Raw genomic sequence first — 24,628 nt, 5'->3', positions numbered from 1 at the left:
CCAGGGCAAGGAGCACACCGCAGAGGTGGTTACAGCTCTGGGTAAGGCCGGGGACAAAGCTCAGCAGGGCAGAGCTCCAGGAAAGGGCTGCTCTGGGGCGGGCAAACCCCGAGCAAGGGAAGCCAGCGGGGCCTCCGGAGTGTCTGCACCCCTCGGAGCACACAGACCCCGGGGCACACCGCGCTGGGGCACACGGAGGGGGGGTGCACACACCCCCGGGAGGCAGCTGCACCCTCCGCAGCGCCCACCCCCAGGACACACCGGCGGGGGGTGGTGGTGGGGGTGCCGTCTCCAGAGCCCCCAGGACGCCACAGCCGGGGAATGGGGGCCCCGGCACCGCCCGGCAGGGGGCGGGCCCCGCGCCCCGCCGCCCCCCTCCCGCCCGTCCCAACGGCCAGCGCGCGCCGGGCCGCTCACCTCACCCCGCCCCCGCCGCCAGCCGACTGCCCTCAGGGGCGATGCCGGCAGCGCCGCGGCGCCTCCTCCGCGCGCTCTGCAGCTCCACCTTCAGGATGGGCGACTCGGCCTCCCGGCTGCCGCAGAAGGAAGAAGCGCTCCCCGGCAGGAGCCAGCGCATCCCGGTGGCAGGTAGGGACGACCCCTCCCCGCTTCCCCCCCTCGCCCCCGCGGCCCGCCCCGGTGTCGTCGCGGGACGGGGGGGTGAAGAGAGCGGCGACGCGCTCAGGGAGCGGAGAGGCGGCGGCGCTACCTCAGGCGGCCCCTGCGCGCGTGCGCACAGCGCTCCCAGCGGGGCGGGCGGGGGCCGCTGCGGCGCCTGCGCGCGGGGCTGTGGCGCATGCGCAGCGGGGCGCCCCCCCGCGGTGTGTGTGTGTGGGGGGTGACATGGCGGGGGCGGCGCGTGTGTGTGAGGCAGCGCCAGGGCGAGGGGGGGGCTCCGGTAAGAGCACGGAGGGTGCCCGTGGAGCGCGACTGTTTCGTGATTTAGCTGCACAATGACGTGTCCTGTGCACTCGTGCCGTAACCCCGTACAGCGCTACAGGCTGGGGGAAGAGCGGCTGGAAAGTGCCTGGGGAAAAAGGACCTGGGGGTGTTGGTCGATGGTCGGCTGGATATGAGCCAGCAGTGTGCTCAGGTGGCCAAGAAGGCCACCAGCATCCTGGCTTGTATCAGCACTAGTGTGGCCAGCAGGACTACGGCAGGGGTCGTCCCCCTGAACTCGGCACAGGTGAGGCCGCACCTCGAGTACTGTGTCCAGTTCTGGGCCCCTCACTACAAGAAAGATGTTGAGGTGCTGGAGCGAGTCCAGAGGAGGGCGACCAAGCTGGTGAAGGGTCTGGAGGGTCTGACCTACGAGGAGCAGCTGGGGGAACTGGGATTGTTTAGCTTGAAGAAAAGGAAGCTGAGGGGAGACCTTCTTGCTCTCTACAGCTACCTGAAGGGAGACTGTAGCGCAGTGGGAGTCGGCCTCTTCTCCCAGGCAACTAGCGATAGGACGAGAGGACACAGCCTCAAGCTTTGCCAGGGGAGGTTCAGGTTGGACATTAGGAAGCATTTCTTCTCAGCAAGGGTCATTAGGCATTGGAAGGGGCTGCCCAGGGAGGTGGTGGAGTCACCATCTCTGGAGGTGTTTAAGAAAAGCCTGGACATGGCACTTAGTGCCATGGTCTAGTTGACACAGTGCTGTTAGGTCAAAGGTTGGGCTTGATGATCCCAGAGGTCTCTTCCAACCTGACTGATTCTCTGATTCTGTAAGAATAGGAGTTAATCGGTTTCTGGAGCAGCTGACAAGCACATACCCGTTTTTCTTGTGGCCACACAATGAGTTTTCTGTTTAATTTTTGGGGCCACAGGCGTACTATTCAGGATTTTAAACAGGTTTCCCTAGCTCTTACTTTTTCTGTTAAATAATAATACCAAAAAATAATGCCCAAGCATGGTGTGGATGTTCTAACCCTAATGTTTGCAGAGTGTTTTTAAGTTATTAAACATTCTTTCAGTGCTTCTCCAGTACTCTTCCTTTCATTTTGAGTGAATGTGTGCTGTCAGCTACGCAAAGTAGCAACGTGGAATTAAGCAATTTTGCCTTCTGTCAGCCCTCGTAGGAACTGAAAACATTACAACATGACTATCATCACCATTAGATAGGAATTACAGTGGCACGTAGGTGCTCTAACATGCGTGGTCGTTCTCTCATTGCACAAGGTGTTTATTTATATGTGTCTTTGCTCCAGACACCTAAGGTGCATAACAAAGTCTGAACTTAGGAGAAAAATTTAAACGCATAAAGTACGTAAGTGCTGGTGGGAGAATAATAAATGGATGGTGGCATAAGCCCAGTGAAAGAAGTGTTTGAGAGCATAGTAAAATCTTACATTGTGTAGATATTTGGTAAAATGCTGAAGGTAGCAGGAAGGTAGTGGTGAAATTAAAGGTAGCAGGAAGGTAGCGGTGAAATTAAAGGTAGCAGGAGGAGTATTATGTCTCATGTGGAGACGGTGGACTCAAAGGAGCGGTGCAGAGATGGGGTTGATGTCCTTAGGGCAATGAACTCTAGAGATGATACCAAGGGTAGCACATTGCCTAGATTAAAGTGTCACCTTCACTTTGCTTGTGGATAAAAGCCTGGACAGAAGATACACTAGGTCCGTTTTATGCTCTGTAACTCCATAGATAGAATAATTTTGTGCTGCTGTACAAAAAGTGTCCTCATAAGGCCAAATAGGAAATATTTTGGACATTTTTATTCTGTGACTAAACATGATGTACTTAATAACACCATGGAGCTCCAATGAATTGCGACAGTTAAAAATCTTAAGATGTAAACTACTTTGAGAAGAGAATGGCAGTTTAAATTTTAACATTGTGTAACATTTACTCAGTAACATTCCTTTTGTTTAAATTACTCTTAGGTTGTAGAATCAGAGGAGTGTTGGTTAGAAGGGCGCTTCAGTTCAGTCCCTGTGCCAATGCTGTGCTGTCTTCTCGTCAGAGAGGTTTTTCCTCATGTGCAACATGAATGTCTTATGGAAGAGTTAGTGGCTGCTGCCCTTTCCAGTACTGTCTGGTGCTGATGAGGAGGGTTTGGCTGAGTTGTCGTTCTCACTCCTTATTAAGCTGCTGTAAGATTGCCCCTTAGTGTACCCTTCTCCAGCTGAAATACACCCAGCTTCTGCGAGCTCTGTAGGGGTGTGTGCTGTAGGCTGCTGACCAACTTGCCCATTGACCTTGCAGACCCTTGCCATTGTATTATTGTCTCTCTTAAACTGAGAACTCAAAACTGGACATGGTATTCCAGGTGAGTTCTTACCAGTGCAGCAGAGGAGAGTGTTTTTTCATTGCTGTGCTGTCCATGCTCCTTGTAATGCAGCCCAGTACACAGTTTGCTTTATTTGCAATGAGAGCACATTGTTAGCTCATATTTAACGAGCATGGAGCGAGCATAGTTGCAGGTCCTTTCCAGCAGGGCTGAGATTATCTTGCTCTGGTGCAGGACTTGCACATCTTCTTGTTGACCTTCATGAGGTTTCTGTTGGCATAGACCTGAAATTTTTCAAGGTGTCATTGGACAGAAGCTCTGCTGTTTGGCACGTCTGCTCTCACCCTCTGTTTAGCATTGCCCTCAAATTTGCTAAGTGTGTGTTCTGTCACACCATTCATGTTATTGTTTAAGATATTGAATGATATTGGCCCTAACATCAGCCCCTGGGGTAACCTCCTACACACTAGACATCCAGATATTGATCACTGCCTTTTGAGTCTGGTGGTTCTGCCAATTGTTGATGTGTCTAGCGCCTAGCAGCGTTCTTGCAGCCAGTACTTTCTCAGCTTCCAAATGCAAATGCTGTAAGAGGTGGTATCAGAAGCCCTGCTAAAGTCAACATGTATTACATACAGTGCTTTGCCCTTATCTGCATAGCCAATCTTTTCATCATAAAGAACCCAGCTGGTCAAGCATGATTTGCCTTTGGTAAATGTGTTGACTATTCCTAATTACTTTCTTCTCTTTGTGTTTGGAAGTGATTTCTAAGAGGACACACTCCATGATCTGTCCTGGGATTGAGCCGAGGCTGAGCATTCTATAGTTCCTCAATCCTCTTTTTTGCCTTCCTTGGAAATGGCACAGAATCACAGAATCAATGAGGTTGGAAGAGCCCTCTGGGATCATCGAGTCCAACCATTGCCCTGACACCACCATGCCAACTAGACCATGGCACTAAGTGCCATGTCCAGTCTTTTCTTAAACAGCTCCAGACATGGTGACTCCACCACCTCCCTGGGCAGTTACTGTAGCCCATTTCTAGTCATCAGAGATCTCCCCCAGTCACCCGGATTTTTCTAGATATCATATCTAGATCTGTCACAGTGTTCTGATGGTCACACCAGCGAGCCTCCTCCGCAGCCCTGGAACAACTCCACGTGGCTCCTTGGACATTTAACTTCTTTAAGTAGCCATAACCCATTTTTCCCCACATTGCTGCTTTTCTTCCTGACTGTGCCAGCGCATGCAGAGGTTTTGGAGCAGTCTTTGTTTGTGAAGACTTAGGCAAAACAGGTTTTGAGTACTGTAGTCTTTTCTGTACTACTCCTAGGCTGTCTTCGGTATTCATCAAGGCATCCAGATTTTCTCTGAGCTTTTTTTTTACTCTTGTAATTTTTGTGGAATCGTTTCTTACTACCATTTATGTCCCTAGCTGGTTTTATCTTCAGCTTTGACCTTTCTGATTTTGGGCCTAAGTGCCTAGGCAGTGCTTTTATATGCCTCCTTTGTGGCTTATTACTGTTTCTCCTTCTTGTGTGCTCTCTCTTTGCATTTTAGTTCATTAAGCAGCTCTGTGTTTCTGATGAAGTTCGCAGTTTTTCTGCCTGATATTTTGTTCCTTAGTTCACTTAGAAAGTTTTTGCCAATGTTCAGACCACCCTGAAGGGCACTTTCGTCCTTTGACAGCCTCTCAGGGGCCTCTACCTAGCAATTCCCTAAATAAGTCAGAGTCTGAGCTCTGAAAGTCCAAAATGCTAAATCTGCTGTGTACCTTTCTGGCTGTTCTTTGGATCCTGAACTCCATCATCTTGTGGTCACTTCAGCTCTGTGCCATCTGCTGCTACCATGCCACCAGTTCTTCCCTGCTTCTGAACAACCAGTCAACAACCAGCCGTTATCCCTGGTGGTCCCTCTGGCACTTTTGGTATGAAATTGTCACTAGTGCAGCTTTCTGAATTGCTTGCACAATTTGACGTTACCTTCCCAGCAGACATTTGGCAACTGAAGTCTCTCAGGGGGACCAGAGCCTGCAGCCTGGAGACTTCTGCTAAGCTCTTTGTGGAAAGCCTCACCCACTTATGTCCTCTTGGTCAGCTGCTCTGTAGCAGACCTCAAACCACACCATCTCCAGTGTTTCCCCTCTGATCTTGATTTTGAGGCTCTCAGCAGACGTGACTGCAGTTTCACACTGGAGCTCTGTGCTAGCAAGGAATTTCTTCCCATGGAGTGCAGCTCCCCATCCTATTCTTCTGTGCTAATCCTTCCTACATACCCAATTCCCATCCATGACACTGCTCAGGTTGTGTGTGCTGTGGCAGGTCTCTGATTCTGATCACATCAAAGATCTGTGACCAGACTTGGACATCTGAGTCTTCTTTGTGAGCCAACTCTGCCTTAGTGTGCAGACACTTGAAGAAAACATCTGCCAGCCCTTTTAAGCGGTGACTAGCACTGATCCTTATCCAGTGACCTGAGGTGTCCATCCTGTTCATCTTCAATGGTGTTGAGGGTCTCTGTTTCCTCGGTGACGAGCTGCAGAGCATTTAGCTTCTTGTCTGTGCGGTCTCTTTGAAGATCCTGTTGATCTCCTGCTCCTCATCCCTGATGCGATATAATGTGCTCATTTCTTCTTGCAGCTCCTTCCCTTGCGCTGCAGCAACTAGGTCTGCCAGAGCCACCTCTCAAAGGTGAGGCTGTTTGGTGGGGAACCTCTCGTGCTGAGGGTTCTTGACCGCTGTTCACAAACCTTGTGAGTATGGAGACCAGCTCAGACTGCTCCCTCCTTTGCTGCAGTCCAAAAGAGAGGAGAAGACGGCTGAGTGACAACTTCAGCTTGACAGTTGCATTTAATCTAGTCTTGTGGAAAGCTATAGATTGATTATGTGAGACTTGACCTTGTCTGTGTAACTTTTTTTTTTGTTTTATTGTAATTTAGGATCTGAGTCTGAGAAAATTATGCAGTTAAACCTTGTATATTATACGGATTTCTGTGAAGTGACTAAGTAGTTGGTTTGTGATAGAAAGGGTTCTGTTTGTAGAAGTCAGTAAGCTTCACTTACTCTTTTTGTAATCAAGTTGGATTTATCTGGTCTTCAACAACTTTCATAATCTGGGAATTAGTGGTTGTAGTGCTGTTCTTTCCTTGCAGCAGAGCTGCTGCATTCATTTTTGAAAATTATTTCTTTCATATGATTTCTGTATAATGGTGCAATACGATGTTGTGCTTTATAGTAAAATCACATATTATTTATTGCTTCTACTTTTCTAGTATAATTCTAGTTTTCAGAATTAATTTTAGTTACATTACTACTGAAACATGGCTGTGTTTTAGGAGTATGTGAGTATATATTGCTTACACTATTTAACTGACTATTTTATTTTATGATAGTGGTAGAAGCACTAGTCAAGGAGCCCTAATAATGTAGAGGGAACCTCCTGTGCAAGACATTGTATAATAACAGATATATATATACACATACACTATTTTTTAATCCTAGATAGCCTGAGATAGGAGAGTAGAGTAAATTTAAAGAACGTTTTGCAGTGGTCCCAATGAGTAGTGTCAGGAAATATCTTCTCTCTCTCTGTGCTCTCAGCTATGTTCCTACCAGAGGTACTTACATTGTAACTTACTTACACATCTGTAGTGGGTTAACTTTTTTGAGGCTGTAAAGGTACAGCTCATGGGTAGACAGTCTTACAATTGTTTAAACCTATTAAGCCTCTTAGCTTTATATTTATAGATTAATAGAGCAATAATTACAAATGTGGAGGAGGTCATGGTGATCTTCAGTCTGACCTTCCTTATGAAAGAGCACAGCGTTTCCATGAATTAATTCTTGCTTGAATCAGATCTCTTTAAAGAAAAATCTCTTTAAAGAAAACATTGATTAAAAATGTCATTTGACAGAGGATCCACTGCAAAATTTCATTAGTTGTTCCAATGTTTCATGACTCTCTCCATTAAACAAGTGCATATTTTGAATCACTTTGTTATGTTTCAACTTCCAACCATTGCAGCTTGATACAGGTTTCTTCATGAAGATGAAAACCGTGGTAGTATGTGTTTTCTGGTTTTCATGAAATATGTTTAGATCATAATTAAATTGCTGGTTAGCCTATTTTTTTTTAAAAAAAGCAAAGACTTTAACCAGACACAAACCAAGCAAAGTGAATTTTTATTCTGTCAGCAGAAGGCACATTTTCAATCATTTATTAATTTTTGTTTCTTTTCTTAAACTGTCATGAATTACTTAAGGTCTTTCTTCAGTTTTGGATGTCAGAAGTAGACATAGGATTTTACTAGTGGTAGTGTCAACTTCAGTCTTATTCCTACTCAATATTTTCCTGTTTGTGTACCAAAGCATAACTAACATTTTGGGTTAAGTGTTGCACTGGGAGCTTTGTGTTTAAGTGATCATCTCCTGAATACCTAAGAGCTTTTCAAGTCATTGCTGTAGTGTCTGATTGTATTTTTAACTTGATGAATTAATCTGCATTTGCTTTTACTATTTGATTTAATTCCAAGTCTGTATATTTTACATTAAATTCATACAACAGTGAATTTCAGTTCTATGTGGACTGAACAAGACATATTGAACTCAAGAAAAAGTTGCACTGAATGTTTTTTCTGAGACATCTGGAGAAGAATGTGGCTAGTGAGCATCGGAAATTGAGATTTTAATAGGTTTCTAGTCTCACCCTCATTATTTTATTATTATTGTCTTCAGATATAGCAGGAATATTTCAGCTTTAGTTGCCTTGACATTGTTAAAACAAATACATGATCTTTGAGTGAAAGGGTGGCTCTGCCTAAATTCAGTGAAGCTGGGACATGGTGCTCAGGGGACTCTTATCAATGTGTATTAAGTAACTGATGGGAAGGAGTAAAGGGGATGGAGACAAGAGTCTTCTCAGTGGTACCCCATGGACGGAGGAGAGGCAACAAGCACAAACTGAAATGCAGGAAATTCCATTTCAACACAAGAAGAAAACTTTTTTTCTCTGGGGTTGGTTGAACAGTGGAACAGGTTGCCCAGAGAAGTAGCTTCTTCATCCTTGGAGATAGTAAAAACCTGACAGGACACAGCCCTGAGCAACCTGCTCCAGCTGACGTGGCTCTGAGCAGGGTGGTTGGACTAGGTGATCTCCAGAGGTCCCTTCCAACTTCGGCTGTGCCGTGACTCTGTAAATCCTCTTAGCTGTAGTGGTGGTGGTGTCAGCAGTGCCCATCTTTTCTAGGATACTCCAGCAGTTATAGAATTCCCTCAGGATCCTGACGATCCTTCTCTGTTGGGAGGCTGAAATGACATACTAAGCAGATATATCAAAATAACCAGCCAAAGCATACCTGGGATGACAGTATTTCTTTAAGTGACTGCAGGAGGCTGGAGCCAGACCCTCAAGTCTGCTCTCTTTTTTGCATTTCTGCATGTCTAACGGTCTGACCGGTTGCAGACTGGGGCACGCTGTCAGTCTCGCAGGATACTCCAAGTCCAAGTGGTTAGAATATACTGCTGAAATGTGTTTCAGTTTTCCCCAGGCTCAGTGGAGGTATGTCATAGAATCACAGACTGGTTTGGGTTGGAAGGGACCTTAAAGACCATTTAGTTCCAACCCCCCTGCCATAGGCAGGGACACCTTCCACCAGACCAGGTTGCTCCAAGCCCCATCCAACCTGGCCTTGAACACTGCCAGGGAGGGGGCAGCCACAGCTTCTCTGGGCAACCTGGGCCAGGGTCTCACCACCCTCACAGCAAAGAATTTCTTCCTAATATCTAGTCTAAATCTCCCCTCTTTCGGTTTAAAACCATTCCCCCTCGTCCTATCCCTCCATGCCCTTGTAAAAAGTCCCTCTCCCACTTTCCTGTAGCCCCTTCAGGTACTGGAGTCAGTTTTTTCTAAAGTTCTTAGAGAATGTACTGAAGTTTTACAAGAGGGATCACTTGCTCTTCCTTCAGAGACACACTTCTTGACATTAAATTTATTCAGAACATAAACAGGTATTTTGGGGGAACTGCTTTACTCCTCCTGTTCTGTCCCCTGCCTGCTGACGTAGCACTTGCTTTTCACAGGGTATAGACAGACTGGATTCCACCCCAACTGACTGTATATGCGTGAAGAATAGTATACCTTATATTCTTACAGGGAGTTTATTTCACAAGAGATTTTTAAATGAGATTATTTTAGGTATCATATGTCCCGTTAGGAGTCGTTAGTTCATTTCGAATGTTGCATTTAGTTGGACATCTTTTGAAGCTTAATAGTTTCCAAACACAATAAACATTAAGAAGCAGAAATAACACTTTAAATTGTTTTACAAACCAACCTGTTTGTTTTAGAGCAATTTCTATCCATGTTGATCTTTTTTACTATTCTTAAAACACCTAACAGAAATTATTGTGGTCAAATTAGTGGTCTGGTACTTACATTTGTCTCATCCTCTGCCCTTGGGGGATGTGGCTGGATGGATTGTGTATGCTTCCACAGGCACATGGAAGGGTGCTGAGGCTAAAAGACCGTAACTTTTCTTATGCATGTTCATGGCCTGGTACAGACTTCCCAGTGGAATTTGTGTCCAGTTCTGGGCCCTGCACTTCAAGAAAGATGTTGAGGTGTTGGAGCAAGTCCAGAGGAGGGTGAACAAACTGGTGAAGGGTCTGGAGGGTCTCACCTACAAGGAACAGCTCAGGGAGCTGGGGGTGTTTAGCCTGGAGAAGAGGAGGCTCAGAGGTGACCTTAGTGCAGTCTACAACTACCTGAAGGGAGGTTGTAGTGAAGTGGGAGTCGGCCTCTTCTCCTGGGAACTAGCGAGAGGACAAGAGGACACAGCCTCAAGCTTTGCCAGGGGAGGTTCAGGTTGGACATTAGGAAGAATTTCTTTTCAGCAAGGGTCATTAACCATTGGAAGGGGCTGCCCAGGGAGGTGGTGGAGTCACCATCTCTGGATGTGTTTAAGAAAAGACTGGACATGGCACTTAGTGCCATGGTCTAGTTGACAGGGTGGTGTCAGGGCAACGGTTGAACTCGATGATCCCAGAGGGCTCTTCCAGCCTGGTTGATTCTGTGAATTTGATCCCTGTGGGCATGGGATCATCCAGTAATTTTCTCAACAGTCAGTGAATCTGTGTTGGCAGTAAAGTTTAAATTACGCTGACTTGCAATGATCCAGGGGCGTTGCACTGACAAAGCGCACTGGATATCGCTGAGCTGTGAGCACTGAATAACTTATTCTTAAATCACCAGTACTTCCCTACCAAGGGCGAATGGCAACATGGACAACTGCTGAATGAACAGCCTGATCCCTTGATACTTGTGAATTAGTTTGTCGTGGAAATCTCCAGACTTTTGTAGCCACTTTGTACTGTGCAGAATTAGGGAAAAAAAAATTTGGTACCTTATGCTTATTCTGTGTCGAAATATGTATTCAGTGTTAGGTTGAGAAGTTTAAAACAGATTTTCCCTGATATTCTGACAGTTTGCTGAGTTGTGCAAGGCACAAGATTTAGCAATAGAATTGCAAACTAAAATGTAAGCTTAATGTTTTCCAAGATGTTTTTTCAGTAGAATATAAGGAATAAAATTAAAAATATTAGATATTTTTTCCTGCAATGATTAAAAAAGTTTGTTGATCGTGGACAAATATAAAATGTTTTTCCAGACATGAATTTAATATCACTATATTGTAGGTCTAAAGTAGAGATTCTTGAGTGAGGTTATGCCGCAGAACAAAGCCTACAAAGGAAATACAGTTTCTCTTAAGGTTTAGACGGATTAATTTCTTAAAATTTTCCACCACTTTATTTACCTGATAGAGTGTTTCACATAAAGAGGTAACTAGTCACCCATTTTTTACTGAAGTTTATATGGAATATGGGCCAAAAAATGTGAGATCCACCTTCCACTGAAGTACAGTTCAAGAGCACGTTGAGTAGCAGTGTCGTATGTGGTCTAGCATTTCTCAAATTTCAATTTACCTTTCGAATTCACAAGAGTTAATTACTTATTTCTTCATTCTAAGAAATGATCTTTGCCTCAAATACACTCAAGCCATCAATTTCCATAAATTATTAGATTTCATTATGATTTCACTGCATATGCCGAGATTCAAATCAGAAAGGGTGTAAAGCAGAGTACGTTTCTTTGTGGAAGCACCTCACCCCCAGTAATCGTTTATTATCTGAAAGACAACTTCTGCAATGTGTGGCTACAACATCTTTACAGGTAGGTGTGAGATGAATTTGCTTGGAAATCCTGGCTGTACTAACATGCCGTGGCTTTTTCTCTTTATCTTTTTCTTTTTTTTTTACACCTTGTCAGGTATTTATATCTAAACACTAAACAGCTTGTTTTCAAGCCAGGTGTACAGCTATAAATATTGTACTGTCAATGGAAAAACAGGGATTATTTTTTAACCACCCATTACATTTGCATTTTGGCAGGTGTTGCAAGGAGGAGCAAAGGTTAAGTCAATCTAAGGGGATTTTTTTTGTTGTTTGCGTGTGCTTTTTTGCTCTTGGCGGCTGGAAAACAACGACAAAAAGGGAAGTGAGCATGTACACACGATGCTTGGTGGATTAAATGCATACAGGAAATATGTTTACAGAGCTGCACATCCAGCTGTCAAACGCTGCTCCCGAGGTAACACCATCCTGATGAAAAAACCCTGCGCTGCCTTATCACCTCTACCTACGTTGCAATAGAAAAGGCTACGTCATTCATCACTAAGCCCTCTCCAAAAAAAATAGAAAATTAAAATAAAATCTCGTGTGTTCGAGTCCCCGGAGTTCCTGGCGGACTACTTAGCATGCCGCTCACAGGCGGACGTGTGCGCTGGCATGAAGCAGCGCTGCACAAAGCTGTACCCCAGGACTGCGGCGGGGCGGGTGCGGAGGAAGCTCTCCCCGGGGTTTCTCCTGGCAACAGCGCGGGTTGCTGGGAAACAGAATTACTTAAATGGGGAGAAACTTTACCCAACTGGCAGCCTCTTGAATGCAAATAAAGCTTGAAGGAGACTCCTCTTGCTGATACCGTAATTTCCCTCTTCGAAATGCAAAATGAATCCAGAGGTTCTTTATTCAGAGGGTTGTGTGTGGATGCTGCTCTGAGGAGTCATTCGAAGTTGTGTAATAAAAGAGGATAATTATTTCTAGGAAAAGGTAGTGTCGTCGTACACAGGATTCAATAGCTTCTCGTTGCTGTGGTTTTGAAAAGGGGTGTAACGTCTGAATTTGCCAAATTTGTGTTGTTAAATAAACCTTTCAGTTATGAGAATTAAACACAAGGGTTATATTTACACAGGTTATTTTTTTCACTAGAGAATATTTTGTATTATTTAGCGTGAATCCTGGGATACATTAGACTTCTTTGGCTAATTGTGTCCATTTATCTTTAGTGCAATTTTTGCGTGAATGACGTTGACCTGACATTTAGGTAATTTTGTGATTTTGACTCAGAAATTAAGAAGGGTGAGAGAAACATCTCACTTTCTTCACTTGCTCTCCATGCTACTATTAAAAGCCTTTTGTGCTCGGATGCTAAAGATCTGTGGTGCCAGTTGTGTCTGTGTAACTTGAATGAACAAATGCTCTTTTTCCATGGGATTTTTAGCTGACTTCATCATAGTCACACTAGCACTAAGTTAGCGTATGTGCTTATGGGGAAGACTAAATTGGTTTTAAATGATGGGCTGTTGCAGCTATTCACATACAAGTAAGCATTGCTAAAATACTGTGTAGTAAATCAGATTGTGCCCTGCATCGCCCATGTGCCTCTGTAACGCTCATTTGGGGAATGTATATCACAGGTAGAGACATGGGATTAGGTTGCCCGTTGCTCCTTCTCTTTCCACACCAGATAGGAGAGTGTGGGGGAAAAAACCTTGTTTTGGCTTTGTGTTCCCCCACGTACAGAGCTGGGACAGAGCACTGGAAGGGACTGTGCGTGGTGTTGAATTGCTGCTGCAAGTACTGCTACAGCAATACAGAGAGTTATAGGTAGAACAGGCACTTGGGTGTTTAATTTGTCACATGGTGAATGTCAAAAGACATTTAAACTAGGTGAATAGTGCTCCCCAAATGCCTCTTTCTTCTACTGGCTGCAAGGGGGGTGTCCAGTGACCAGCTCAGATGGAGGCAGCTCTATTACAACCAGCACGATGACAGGAATCCTGTCTTTGCTGTCTTAGGCAACTGTAGAATCACAGCATGGTTTGGGTTGGAAGGGACCTGTAAATGTCATCCAGTCCAACCCCCTGCCATGAGCAGGGGCATCTTCAACTCGATCAGGTTGCTCAGAGCCCCGTCCAACCTGGCCTTGAATGTTTCCAGGGTGGGGCATCTCCCACCTCTCTGGGCAGCCTGTGCCAGTGTCTCACCACCTTCATCATAAACAATTTCTTCCTTATATCTAGTCCGAATCTCCCCTCTTTTAGTATAAAACCATCACCCCTGTCCTGTCACAACAGGCCCTACTAAAAGGTTTGTCCCCATCTTTCTTATCAGCCCCCTTTAAGTACTGACAAGCCATAATAAGGTCTCCCTGGAGCCTTCTCTTCTCCAGGCTGAACAACCCCAGCTCTCTCAGCCTTTCCTCATAGGAGAGATGCTCCAGCCCTCTGAGCATTTTTGTGGCCCTAACCAGATAGCGCCCAGTCTTCCATGGGCCCATTGACTTGCATTTCAATTATGTAGCTGTTCATGTTGGTTAAATCATTGCCATGTCTGTCCCAGTCTTCCATTTGGAAGGGTTTTTCAGGAGAGAACTGCTTTGGCTATTTAAAATGTTATTTTAATTTTGACTCTATTATTTATTGCTCTTCTTACCTCTTTTTTTGTCTACATAGTCATTTAGCATCTCTCAGTGTTCTTTTATTTCCTTGATGAGAGGAGAGAGAGTCCCATGCCTTCTCCTGTGTTCTTTTAAAGAGTAGAGCTGTTTTAATATCTTACCATAAAATAGGTTACTTTTCAAAAAAATATAATCATACTTTTCAGCATGGTAGAGCTCTGTTATATATGGTATTCTTAAAGAAAAGGGTAACTGCTCTGGAAACTCATTCAAACTAGACATGATCATGATTTACGTTACAGTTACATGGACAGATTAGCTCAGTGTAAGCCAGGTGTGGATTTATAGCATAATAACTACTCCAGGTAACTACCTACGTGGATGCCTTTGTTGTGCAGCGAACGCAAAGTAATCTGTCTCGGTAAGCTATGTTACATTTACTCCAGGGTAAAACATTACGGTTACCACAGAGAGATGCTCTAATATGTTAAAAATTTTGTTTGTGTGAATCATTTTTATCTTCACTCTTTTTTCCCAGAACAGCACAACCAAAATTAATTGAGGGAATAATGTTATTTAATGACCTATTCCTGTAGCTGGTATTCAGAATAAAGCCTTGAAATTTTTTTCTTGCCCAGTTATTCTGGTTGTCCTGAGTCAAAAGCTCTCCTTTATTTTTTTTTTCTCTCTCTTCATCAAATGCCAGTTCACAGAATCATAATTTTTTTCCTTCTTTTCTTTGATTTTCTTGGTTAATGTTCATATACAACATTTTCAATAATAAAGGAAAGACTTTCCAAAGTCACGTTATGCTAAATGAGAGTTAAGGTGCTCACATATGGAACTGTAGAGGTGCAGCAGCTTTAGTTCTCTCAGAACCCTCAGGAGGTACAATAGTAAAACGCCTCATATTTTAATTGATTTGAAAGAAGATAAGTGCAGAGTAGACCCTATGTTAGGTTAGCGTAAGGCAGATTTAAGGCTGTTTGAATGTTTTAGCTATTAACCTTGGTGTCTCAGTCCTTTTGTGTTTCTTTGATGTGTAGTATTTACTTTGAATTTGTTTGGCTTAAAAAGCTTCTGGGGTTTAATTAATGTCTTTCTGTCAAATTTATACTTTCAAATTACAATGGTGTACATTGCCAAATCACAATGGTGTACATAAAACTTTACTTTTATGTAATTTTTATTAAATTCATTTTTACTTTGTGACCATTGAATTATTTGGCTTGTAATTTATTGTGTGATAGGTTTTGCTTTCTCTTTGCATGCTAATATTTTATTTATTATGTGTAGGATTCCAGTGGTACGGATTTATTTGTATATTGCTCTTATTTTCTTGCAGATTTTTACGGTACATATGAAACTTGCATTTAAATTTCTAGTACAATTAAAATAATATTCAAAACTAAGTCCTTAGTTCAAATAAGATAAAAACCTGTGCAATATGTAATGATGTTTATTGCAGTTTCTTATGTATTGCTCATAGTTAATTCCTGTTGGAGATACGCAGAATTGGAGTTAGTGGTATTTCATCCACCTGGATGAAGAGATTATTTCGGTCTTAGTTTTGAAGTTAGGATCTTGTTTTCTGTTGAGAAACGTGGCCAAGGAGATTATATCTGTATTTTTAGTGTAGTTTGGGCTTGAAGGGAGGTTGTAGTGAAGTGGGAGTCGGCCTCTTCTCCCAGGCAACCAGCGATAGGACAAGAAGACACAGCCTCAGGCTTGGCCAGGGGAGGTTCAGGTTGGACATTAGGAAGCATTTCTTCTCAGCAAGGGTCATTAGCCATTGGAAGGGGCTGCCCAGGGAGGTGGTGGAGTCACCATCTCTGGAGGGGTTTAAGAAAAGACTGGCCATGGCACTTAGTGCCATGGTCTAGTTGACGTGGTGGTGTCAGGGCAATGGTTGGACTCGATGATGCCAGAGGGCTCTTCCAACCTGATTGATTCTGTGATTCTGTGATTTTTAAGGAATTTGAGCCTCCAAAGATGTTTTAAGGACTGCCCAAATTTCAGGAATGGCTGAGAAGCAGAACTCAAGTGAGAACTAATTTTTTTGGTATCCCTCGATGAGAGACAGAAAGCTCTCATCTTGAGGACATGTGCTTTGTTTGGGGGTAGAGATTTGGTGCTTGAGACACTGGTAACTTCTGCTAGGAACCCAGTGAGAAAGTAGAAGTATTGTGCGAGGGATGTTTGTTCTGATTAGGCAATGGAAGTGCTCATAGAAGGCGTGAAGATCAGCAGCAAAAGCGTGCCATGTCCTGGAGTACTGCTCTGTGATCTGAAAACACTCAGCTGCCATTGTTAGATGTTTTCCACAAACCACAGCCAACTCTGGCTTTTGGGTAGGAGAAATGTTTCAGTATTGCACCCTTGCTCTCAAAAGGGAAGCACAGGTTGCTTCTTAATGGCAGCACTGGTCTGTCTGCTTTCATTGAGGCGTAATCTGGATGATGTTGATGTTTCTCCAGAGGTCTTTCTGTTTCTGACATTCCCAATTCATCTTTTACTATTTACAGGCTCAGAAATGCACTTTTTGGTTCATCAAACATTCAACTCCTAAAAATTTCATCCCAGAACCTGGTTATGCATCTGTGGCTACTTCAGTCGTTGCACAGCAGGAGCGGGAATCAGGGAGGACAGTCATGGATTAGCTGGCAGGATGGATGAGGAAGGAGAGGGATGACTCCAGATAGTCCTTGGGGGCAGCAAAACAGAATGCAGAGACAGGGACTGGTACCTGCTGTATTGCAGAGTAGGATCATAGGATAATACAGGTTGAAAGGGACTTTGGGAGATCATTGATTTATGAGATCGGTGACGGCTGATCTACTGATCTTGCAAAGAAAATGTCTGTAATCATCTGCTGCTCTCAAATGTTGAGCTTGCATTTAAAAAAAATGACAAAATACAATGTCATGGAACCAGTGAATGGTTTCCTGATATGTCTTAGCAAACTGCAATAAGATATTTTCTAAGATTATCAGAAGCAAAGTAACTGCACCAGAGATAACATTACAATACGTAGGGTCTGTGCAGGCTATTTATATTGCTTGCTTTTGTTTATGTTCTTCCTTAAGGATTCTCCTTCTTACCTAAACAGGGATGTGTGAATCTCCTTTTGTACTTATTGAGGTTGGCCTGATGTGTGATGGGGAGCAGAAATGAAATCTCATCTTAAAGAGGTTGCACTCAGATAACTTTTAATAAAATAAACTTCCCACAGAGTAATAATGCTTAATTTTAGTAGTGAGTGACAATTTTCAAAGTTACTACTCAGAAAGGGAACAGGAAAGAGAAGAAATTAGCAGGCAAACCAAATGTAGAGGGTAGATTCTTAAGCAGAATGTACTAATATGTCTTCATATGAAGAAGAGAAATATCAATAAGATGACCCAGAGATATGTTTGATTCTTAAGGTATTAATTTCAGAACTTAGCTAATGATCCCTTTTTTTTTGAGTGATTCTAGGATATTCTTACCCTCCTCTTATTTTTTATCATTTCTCCCATGAATCCAATCATGAATTCAGTGATGTGGGTATAATTGCTCTGGAGCATAGCTGCAACTTCTGAAATGAAGCAGTAGGACCAACAGAGTATCTGTTTGCCATGTTCACTTCTTCAGAAGTGAAGCATTGTGCTTCCGAAAAGTGTCTTCTGATGTTGTTGGCAGCTGAACATAATTCCTGTTTAAAACACTGTGTTGAGCAGTGAAAGGATTTGGGGTAGGACCTTATACCGTGTATCTTAATGTTGAGTGGGTTAATGCATTTGTTTCCTTACCAAGTTATCTAAATTTCTTGCTGTTTGATTTAATTTGCTCCCTTGTGGCATTCTTTGCCATCAAATTGCTTTTCAAACTATCTGAAAGATGTTCTCTTTTACTGGTGTAGGATACCATCCCACTCAGGAGAAGCTGGATTCAGACTCTGAGTACCCAGCATGGGCATTGCAGGCTTTTTCTGTGCCAGTAAATTGAACCATATCAGGGCCTTGGCTCTGCAGATGTAGATGACTCAGATCATCTCTCTAAATTGTTAGAGAGATCCTGGGTCTGCCTTTGCCCTGGTCAACCAGTATGTTCCTCTGAAGTTCCTAGACATGGTTCAGGAGTTAGCACGAACTGGGGACTGTTCCCAGTTGACAGTTGATGCAGCCATCCCTTTTTGGAGTGTACGGGTATGGTGTGGCTGTGCCTGGGCTGTTGACACAGGTCCCGAGGATGGGATGTGTGGTCACGAAGTAGCCATCAGCAGACCTTGGGCATCTCTCCAGTCTTTGGTGGTGCAGAAGCGCAGACTTTCAGACTTGCCCTCTTGCATTTGAATGACTAAATTTCGCCTTAAGTCCTCATTAAGGAGTCATCCTTGTGTTGAGCATTTCACACACCAATTAAGACCAGTGTTTGATTTAATTTACAACAATTAAAAGCTTTTTGAATGAGAGAGAAAAAAAAATAGATCATCAAAGATGTATCCTACATGTGTGGATATCTGCGCACTGACATTCCTGGGTACTACTGTTGTAAAAGTATTAAGTATAATGGAATTGGAGAATGAGCAAAAAATTTCTCTCTCTGGGCTGATGACTGGATGCAGATGAGGAATTCTGAGACACTAATCTCTGTAGAACCATTTAAAATATTTAATTTGTGAAAATTTAATTGTTGAAGAGAGTGTTGAGCACAAAATAAAGCACTTTGTACCTGAATTTTACAATAAAGCCCTTGCTTAGCACGTAACAAAGAATACGTTCTTATTCCTCACACATGGACTGACAATTGTGAGAGGGTACCCTGACCATATTTTGGATAAATTCTCTTTTCTTAGTTATTTGATTTTTCAAAGCATCCATTTTCATAATCACTGAAGATGTTTGAGAGTTTCTACCCACTTCATTACAAGTCTATTTTCACTCTGCCCAAGTTAACTCTAAATGGATTCCATTATGAGTAACTACTTCTACCTAAAGGGTTATGCATATATTTTTCACGTTGCACGCTGTAGTCGCTTTTCTAAATGACCGTCACAAATGCCTGTGAAGCCGGGCTCCTAACATTTTGATTTTGGTAAGCATCTGTTTTTCTCCTGACATCTAAAAGGAAATTATAAGCAGTTAAGGGTACAAATGATGTTTAAACTTCCATGTGGCACTTTATGTATTTAATGCACGTATCTAAAGTGTTCGGGTGGTACTGGAGGAAGGGAATGGGAAAACATTTTAATTTATGAATGCAAATTCTGTTTGATATACTCAGAAAAAAAGCTGGTCCTCAAAACACTGGAGAAGAACACATTTAGTGAAGACTGACTCATGTATTTTGCAATTTCCAATTGGGGCGTCATGCCAGCAGCTGATGAATAGTTGAAGTACATTCCCACAGTGGAGTATTCAGGAAGTTGTTGATAGCTTCCCGTAGAGTTTGGACTTGCAATTTGTTTGCCTTCCAAAGCTGGAGAGTTCCACTCAAGAGCGTGACAATGTGCCAGCCCTAAACTCACCGCACTGCGGCACGGTTCAGGCATGCAGATTTACTGTTTGATTTTCAGCTGGATTCAACTGGAACAATCCATTTCTGGAGCTAATCCTTTTCCACAGCATCGCTCGACTGTCGCAGCCTCCCACGGAAAAGGCCACAGTCATGCATACATTATGTTGTCAAAATGATAAATGATAAATGAAGGTGGGAAGTGGTCAGCTGCCAAGGAAAAGACGGTCTGTCCCGTAGCAAAGTTAATTGGGTACATACACAACTGTGCAAAACGAGCTGTCATAGGTGGTCCCTGCTAGGGATGGCTCATCAGTCTATTGATCGCTCACCCTGGGAGTCTGGGGGACCTGGGGTGCACATCAGAGGCCCTTGCAGATCTAGTCCTTCATGTTCAGATTGTTCATTTACAGGTATTTGTTCTTGTTTTCTTGTATATTTTTTCCATTTTTGTGGTTGGATCTGGAAACATCCACTTCAGCTGTTGCTAACTTCCTTTGCTGCTTCTGTGTGGCTGCAATATTCCTTTTTTTTTTATTTTTCAACCGTATTTCTCTCAGTATTCACTCTCCTTTTATATTGGTCTCTATGTCATAGCTACATTCACTCACCTGTGGGTTCTTAAAGCTTTGCCAGTGTTTGGCTATTTAATAATAAATGAAAAACAAAAAAGTGGAGAGTCATTAGGCAATTCATTGGCATCATCTTCCCTGTAAGAACAGCCCAGGTAAAAGTAGCCTTTTTTCTGTCACGTAATGTACTTTCACCCTTTCATAATAAATCAACAAAGCATCTGGCTCCAAAATTAGACCCTAAAAAACCTCTGGCTTGTTCTCAGAGGAATTGACTTCACTTATCTCTAATGGGAATGCCCAGAAGTGATAACAGGAGTGTGATAGCAGAAAGGCTAATAGAGTTAGCCCTGACGTGACAAACATGCCAAGTTAAGAATGTGTTTATTCTTAAGAATAAAACATTTTGGGGAATATCATGCGCGTGCTGCTTCGGAGCAATATTCTCCTGCCAGGTGGTCGGGATGAAGCGTTACACAGCTTTCACTGATCCGTAGCGCTTAGGTGTTCTGTCAAGGAAGACAACAAGGGAAATGAGAGGTGTACCTGACATTAAAGTTTTAAAAGTAGCTCTTGGGGGTTAAAGTGTCTCAATGAGTTTTCCAATGGATAAAGGCCCTTTTCTGTGTACAAATACTTGTTAACGTTTGTAGTTTATATTATCTGCATTTAGGCATGCATTTACTGTGTTTCATAAGAAAATGTTGACCTGTAAGTGTTTTCACGTTTTGTACATCATTCTCTCATGTTAATTCTTCTCATAAAACTTGCCTGGTAGATTTACCTTCCTTGCAAGCGAGGAAAATAAGCCGTGGTTTACAGAATCAACCAGGTTGGAAGAGACCTCTGGGATCATCGAGTCCAACCGTTGCCCTGACACCACCCTGTCAACTAGACCAGGGCACTAAGTGCCATGGCCAGTCTTTTCTTAAACCCCTCCAGAGATGGTGACTCCACCACCTCCCTGGGCAGCCCCTTCCAATGGCTAATGACCCTTGCTGAGAAGAAATGCTTCCTAACGTCCAACCTGAACCTCCCCTGGCGAAGTTTGAGGCTGTGTCCTCTTGTCCTGTCGCTAGTTGCCTGGGAGAAGAGGCCGACTCCCACTTCACTGCAACCTCCCTTCAGGTAGTTGTAGATTGCACTAAGGTCACCTCTGAGCCTCCTCTTCTCCAGGCTAAACACCCCCAGCTCCCTCAGCCGTTCCTCGTAGGTCAGACCCTCCAGACCCTTCACCAGCTTGGTCACCCTCCTCTGGACTCGCTCTATCACTATCTTTCTTGAAGCGCGGGGCCCATGTGCGGGGTTGTATGTGGAAGGAGAGCCAGTCTTGTGGGTGACTTCTGTGTTAGATTCCAAATACAACAGTTTAAATGAATGAGTTACTTCTTCTATTCCTAAGTTTTCCACTTGTGAGCTGGGAAATCATGCTCATTTGACAGATATACTAGGACAGGTATCCAAGTGTACTACTTTTGTGAGACATAAGTGTGTTTGAGTGAGATGGAAAAATATATGAATAAAGGGATTTTGAGAAAAGGCAGAATAAGAAGGCATCAGGAGGCTTTCTTAGGGTGAATTTTAAATGAACAAAATATAGGGGCACTGAGGAGGGCGACTAAGCTGGTGAAAGGTCTGGAGGGTCTGACCTATGAGGAACGGCTGAGGGAGCTGGGGTTGTTTAGCCTGGAGAAGAGGAAGCTCAGAGGTGACCTTATTGCAGTCTACAACTACCTGAAGGGAGGTTGTAATGAAGCGGGAGTCGGCCTCTTCTCCCAGGCAACTAGCGCTAGGACAAGAGGACACAGCCTCAAGCTTCACCAGGGGAGGTTCAGGTTGGACATTAGGAAGAATTTCTTTTCAGAAGGGGTTATTAGATGTTGGAAGGGGCTGCCCAGGGAGGTAGTGGAGTCACCATCTCTGGAGGTGTTTAAGAAAAGCCTGGACATGGCACTTAGTGCCATGGTCTAGTTGGCATGGTGGTGTGAGGGCAACGGTTGGACTCGATGATCCCAGAGGTCTCTTCCAGCCTGGTTGGTTCTGTGATTCTGTGAAATATATAAAAGATGGAAAAAAGAATTTAAATTGAATGATGACCAAGGAACAGATAAATATTTTTTTTTTCCTAAATCATAGAAGAAAGATTAAAGTGGTATATAAGATAAAAGAATAAATTGGTGGATTTTTCTATGAGCATGGGGATGTAGATAATGTTGAAGGACAGAGCTACGTGTTCTGTAATGGTAAACCTTTCAACAACGAAGATGGTTAAATTTAGACTAGAGATGGTTAGGAAAATACTTGGAGAGAAAGATGAAGAATTCAACTCTTTCTGTATTTTGTGCATTGGAAGAGAATAACATCAAAGAAATATCAGGAGGATAGCTGGAGATATGAGAATGTTCAAGTGTTAGAGTCAAAAAGTACTTTGTAGAGTTACTAATACAGAGCCTGATGTCATTGGAGTGGGTCAGGTTACTTGAGATTTGAGTACTGGGCTATTGCAGCCTCCCACAGAAAAGGCCACAGTCAAGCAAGAAAGGGGTGACATCAGATCAGACCTGTGGAGACCCAGGCGACAATGAGGAGAAAAGCAAATTGGAGAAGGTAGTGGGGGAGTAAGGTGAAAACCAGGCACAGAACATGAAAAAAAGTCTTGAAAACCAGGCACAGAACATGAAAAAAAGTCTTGAAATGCAAGATGTGGAGAAAGTTTTGTATTTTCTTCCTATCTGGAGAATATTGGATTAAGTGGAACACTAGATTGATCTGGGCTGGAAACTCATTTATGGGAAGGAGGAGAAATTGGTTGCATTGAAAGATTTTGACAGCTCAAATTGAAGGAAGATGCGTCTTGGAAGGTGTCACTGAGGGTGGTGTAAGCAATTTCAGTGGAGTGGAGCAGAACTGCAATTACAGAGTATTTAAGAGACGAGAGGGGGAATTAGGAGAGCTACAGTAAACGACACATTTGAAAAAAATGCTTTAAGAGAGGAAGAGAGTAGTCATTTCTGCAAATGAGATCCACTGTATTTGGAGCAGTGTCTGTTGAGAGATAAAATAAGGCTCTTCATCCTATTAGCAAGGCTCTTCTTTTCAGGAAAGCGTTTGGCTGCTAGGGAATATATTTGTTTTTCTTGCCTTACTTTCAGTAAGATTAATGAAGGAATAGTTAAAATTGTTCATCTGTGCTGGAATTATATATTTTTTTTGGAATATAGCTGAAATACTCTGTTGTCAATACATACAGTTTTTGAAGGAAAACTAATTAAAAGATGAGTTTCTAATAGTGGCTGCTAAAGTAGTATAGCCTTTCAGAGGTAATTCCACTGACAGTAATTTCTATGAGATCTTTTTGTTCCCATGTTGATGCCTGATGGTCTTTCAGTAAAGGCAAACCGACATATTAGAGTTTTCTGTCAAGTGCACAAAGAAAAGAAATAGAAAAATTATACATAGGTGTATTTTTCCCCAAATTGGCCTGTCATAATGATGCTAGGTGCTAATTGAAATGATAGGATATGCAATATTTTGAGGCAAAAATGTGATTTTAAAGTTAATGATGTTTCTTCTGGAGTTGGGAGACTACTGGGAAAAACATGGGTAGATCTGTTGCAGTCATTGGAAACAGGGCAAGGGGAACCTTGGGAGGATGTCTAATTCATCCACCTGTTAGAAGGTCAGATAATTAACCTATTTTTTTTAAAAAAAAAGTAGTTAAGAATACACAATCTCTTGCAGAATGGAGCAGTTGTTATTTTTAGAAAGTTTTTTTAAGGCTTAAGCTAGATCTTTGTTGTTTTGGTTCAACCTGTTTGATGTCTTGTCGTGTTCACAGTAGTTTCATAGAACTATTTCTATTCTCCCTTTTACTACCATATTTTAGGTATTTGCAGGCTGCTAGCAATTTTCTTCTTGATTAAATATCTGTAGTGTGGGATTTAGCACTGGTTTCAGACCTGAAATTTAGCTATCTGCATAGAGGTATCTCAGTGTGCTCTGGGTGTGTGACCTCCAGTTATATTCCATGGAGGTGTAGCCCTGGAGTGAAGCCTGGAGAGCTTGGTTTGTAGGCTAAACAAATGGCTGGGGAGAGCAAGGGAAACAAAATTTGTTGATAAATTTATTAGGAAGAAATATTGGTTTAGCAACTGAACTGCCTTACTGGGTGTATCACAGATGTGTGTATCTGATGCAAAGCTGGGACAGGACAGATAGATAGGAATTAAATGACTTAGAGCTTGCCAAACAACCTCCCCCAGCCATCTCGTTGGGCATTAGTCTGCTCTCCAAAGACCTTTGGCAAATGTGGGTCTCAAAGTAACACTTTTAAAACTCCAGGGATTTCTTAGCCCGAGAAACAAAGCATGCTCCTGTGTTAGATTGAGGAAGAATATTTTCCTTCCTTTTTTAGCCAAGTGAACTTTATCCCTGACTCAAACCTTTGGGAAGATTGTATTGCTACGTCCCAAGTAACAGCTTAGCCCCAAAACATCTGGGACTCTGTATTGAATCTCTTAACAAAAAACCAGTAGTATCCATAAACTTACAC

The 24,628-nt window shown here is 43.1% G+C and overlaps 1 protein-coding gene across 1 annotated transcript in view; it reads left to right on the top strand.

Moving 5' to 3' along the window:
• The first annotated feature begins 410 nt into the window (after positions 1-410).
• Positions 411-24,628, top strand: part of MSRA (methionine sulfoxide reductase A) — a 327,591-nt gene continuing 303,373 nt past the window's right edge. The window contains exon 1 of the mRNA XM_068405678.1: positions 411-588. Within this exon, the coding sequence (XP_068261779.1) occupies positions 459-588 (130 nt within the window). The 5' untranslated portion in view covers positions 411-458. The remainder of the gene's footprint in view (positions 589-24,628) is intronic.

Source organism: Nyctibius grandis, chromosome 1 (genome assembly GCF_013368605.1).
Source record: "Nyctibius grandis isolate bNycGra1 chromosome 1, bNycGra1.pri, whole genome shotgun sequence".
Classification (NCBI taxonomy): Eukaryota; Metazoa; Chordata; class Aves; order Nyctibiiformes; family Nyctibiidae; genus Nyctibius; species Nyctibius grandis.
The sequence above is the reverse complement of the archived record's forward strand: the minus strand, read 5'-3'. Positions and strand labels throughout refer to the sequence as shown.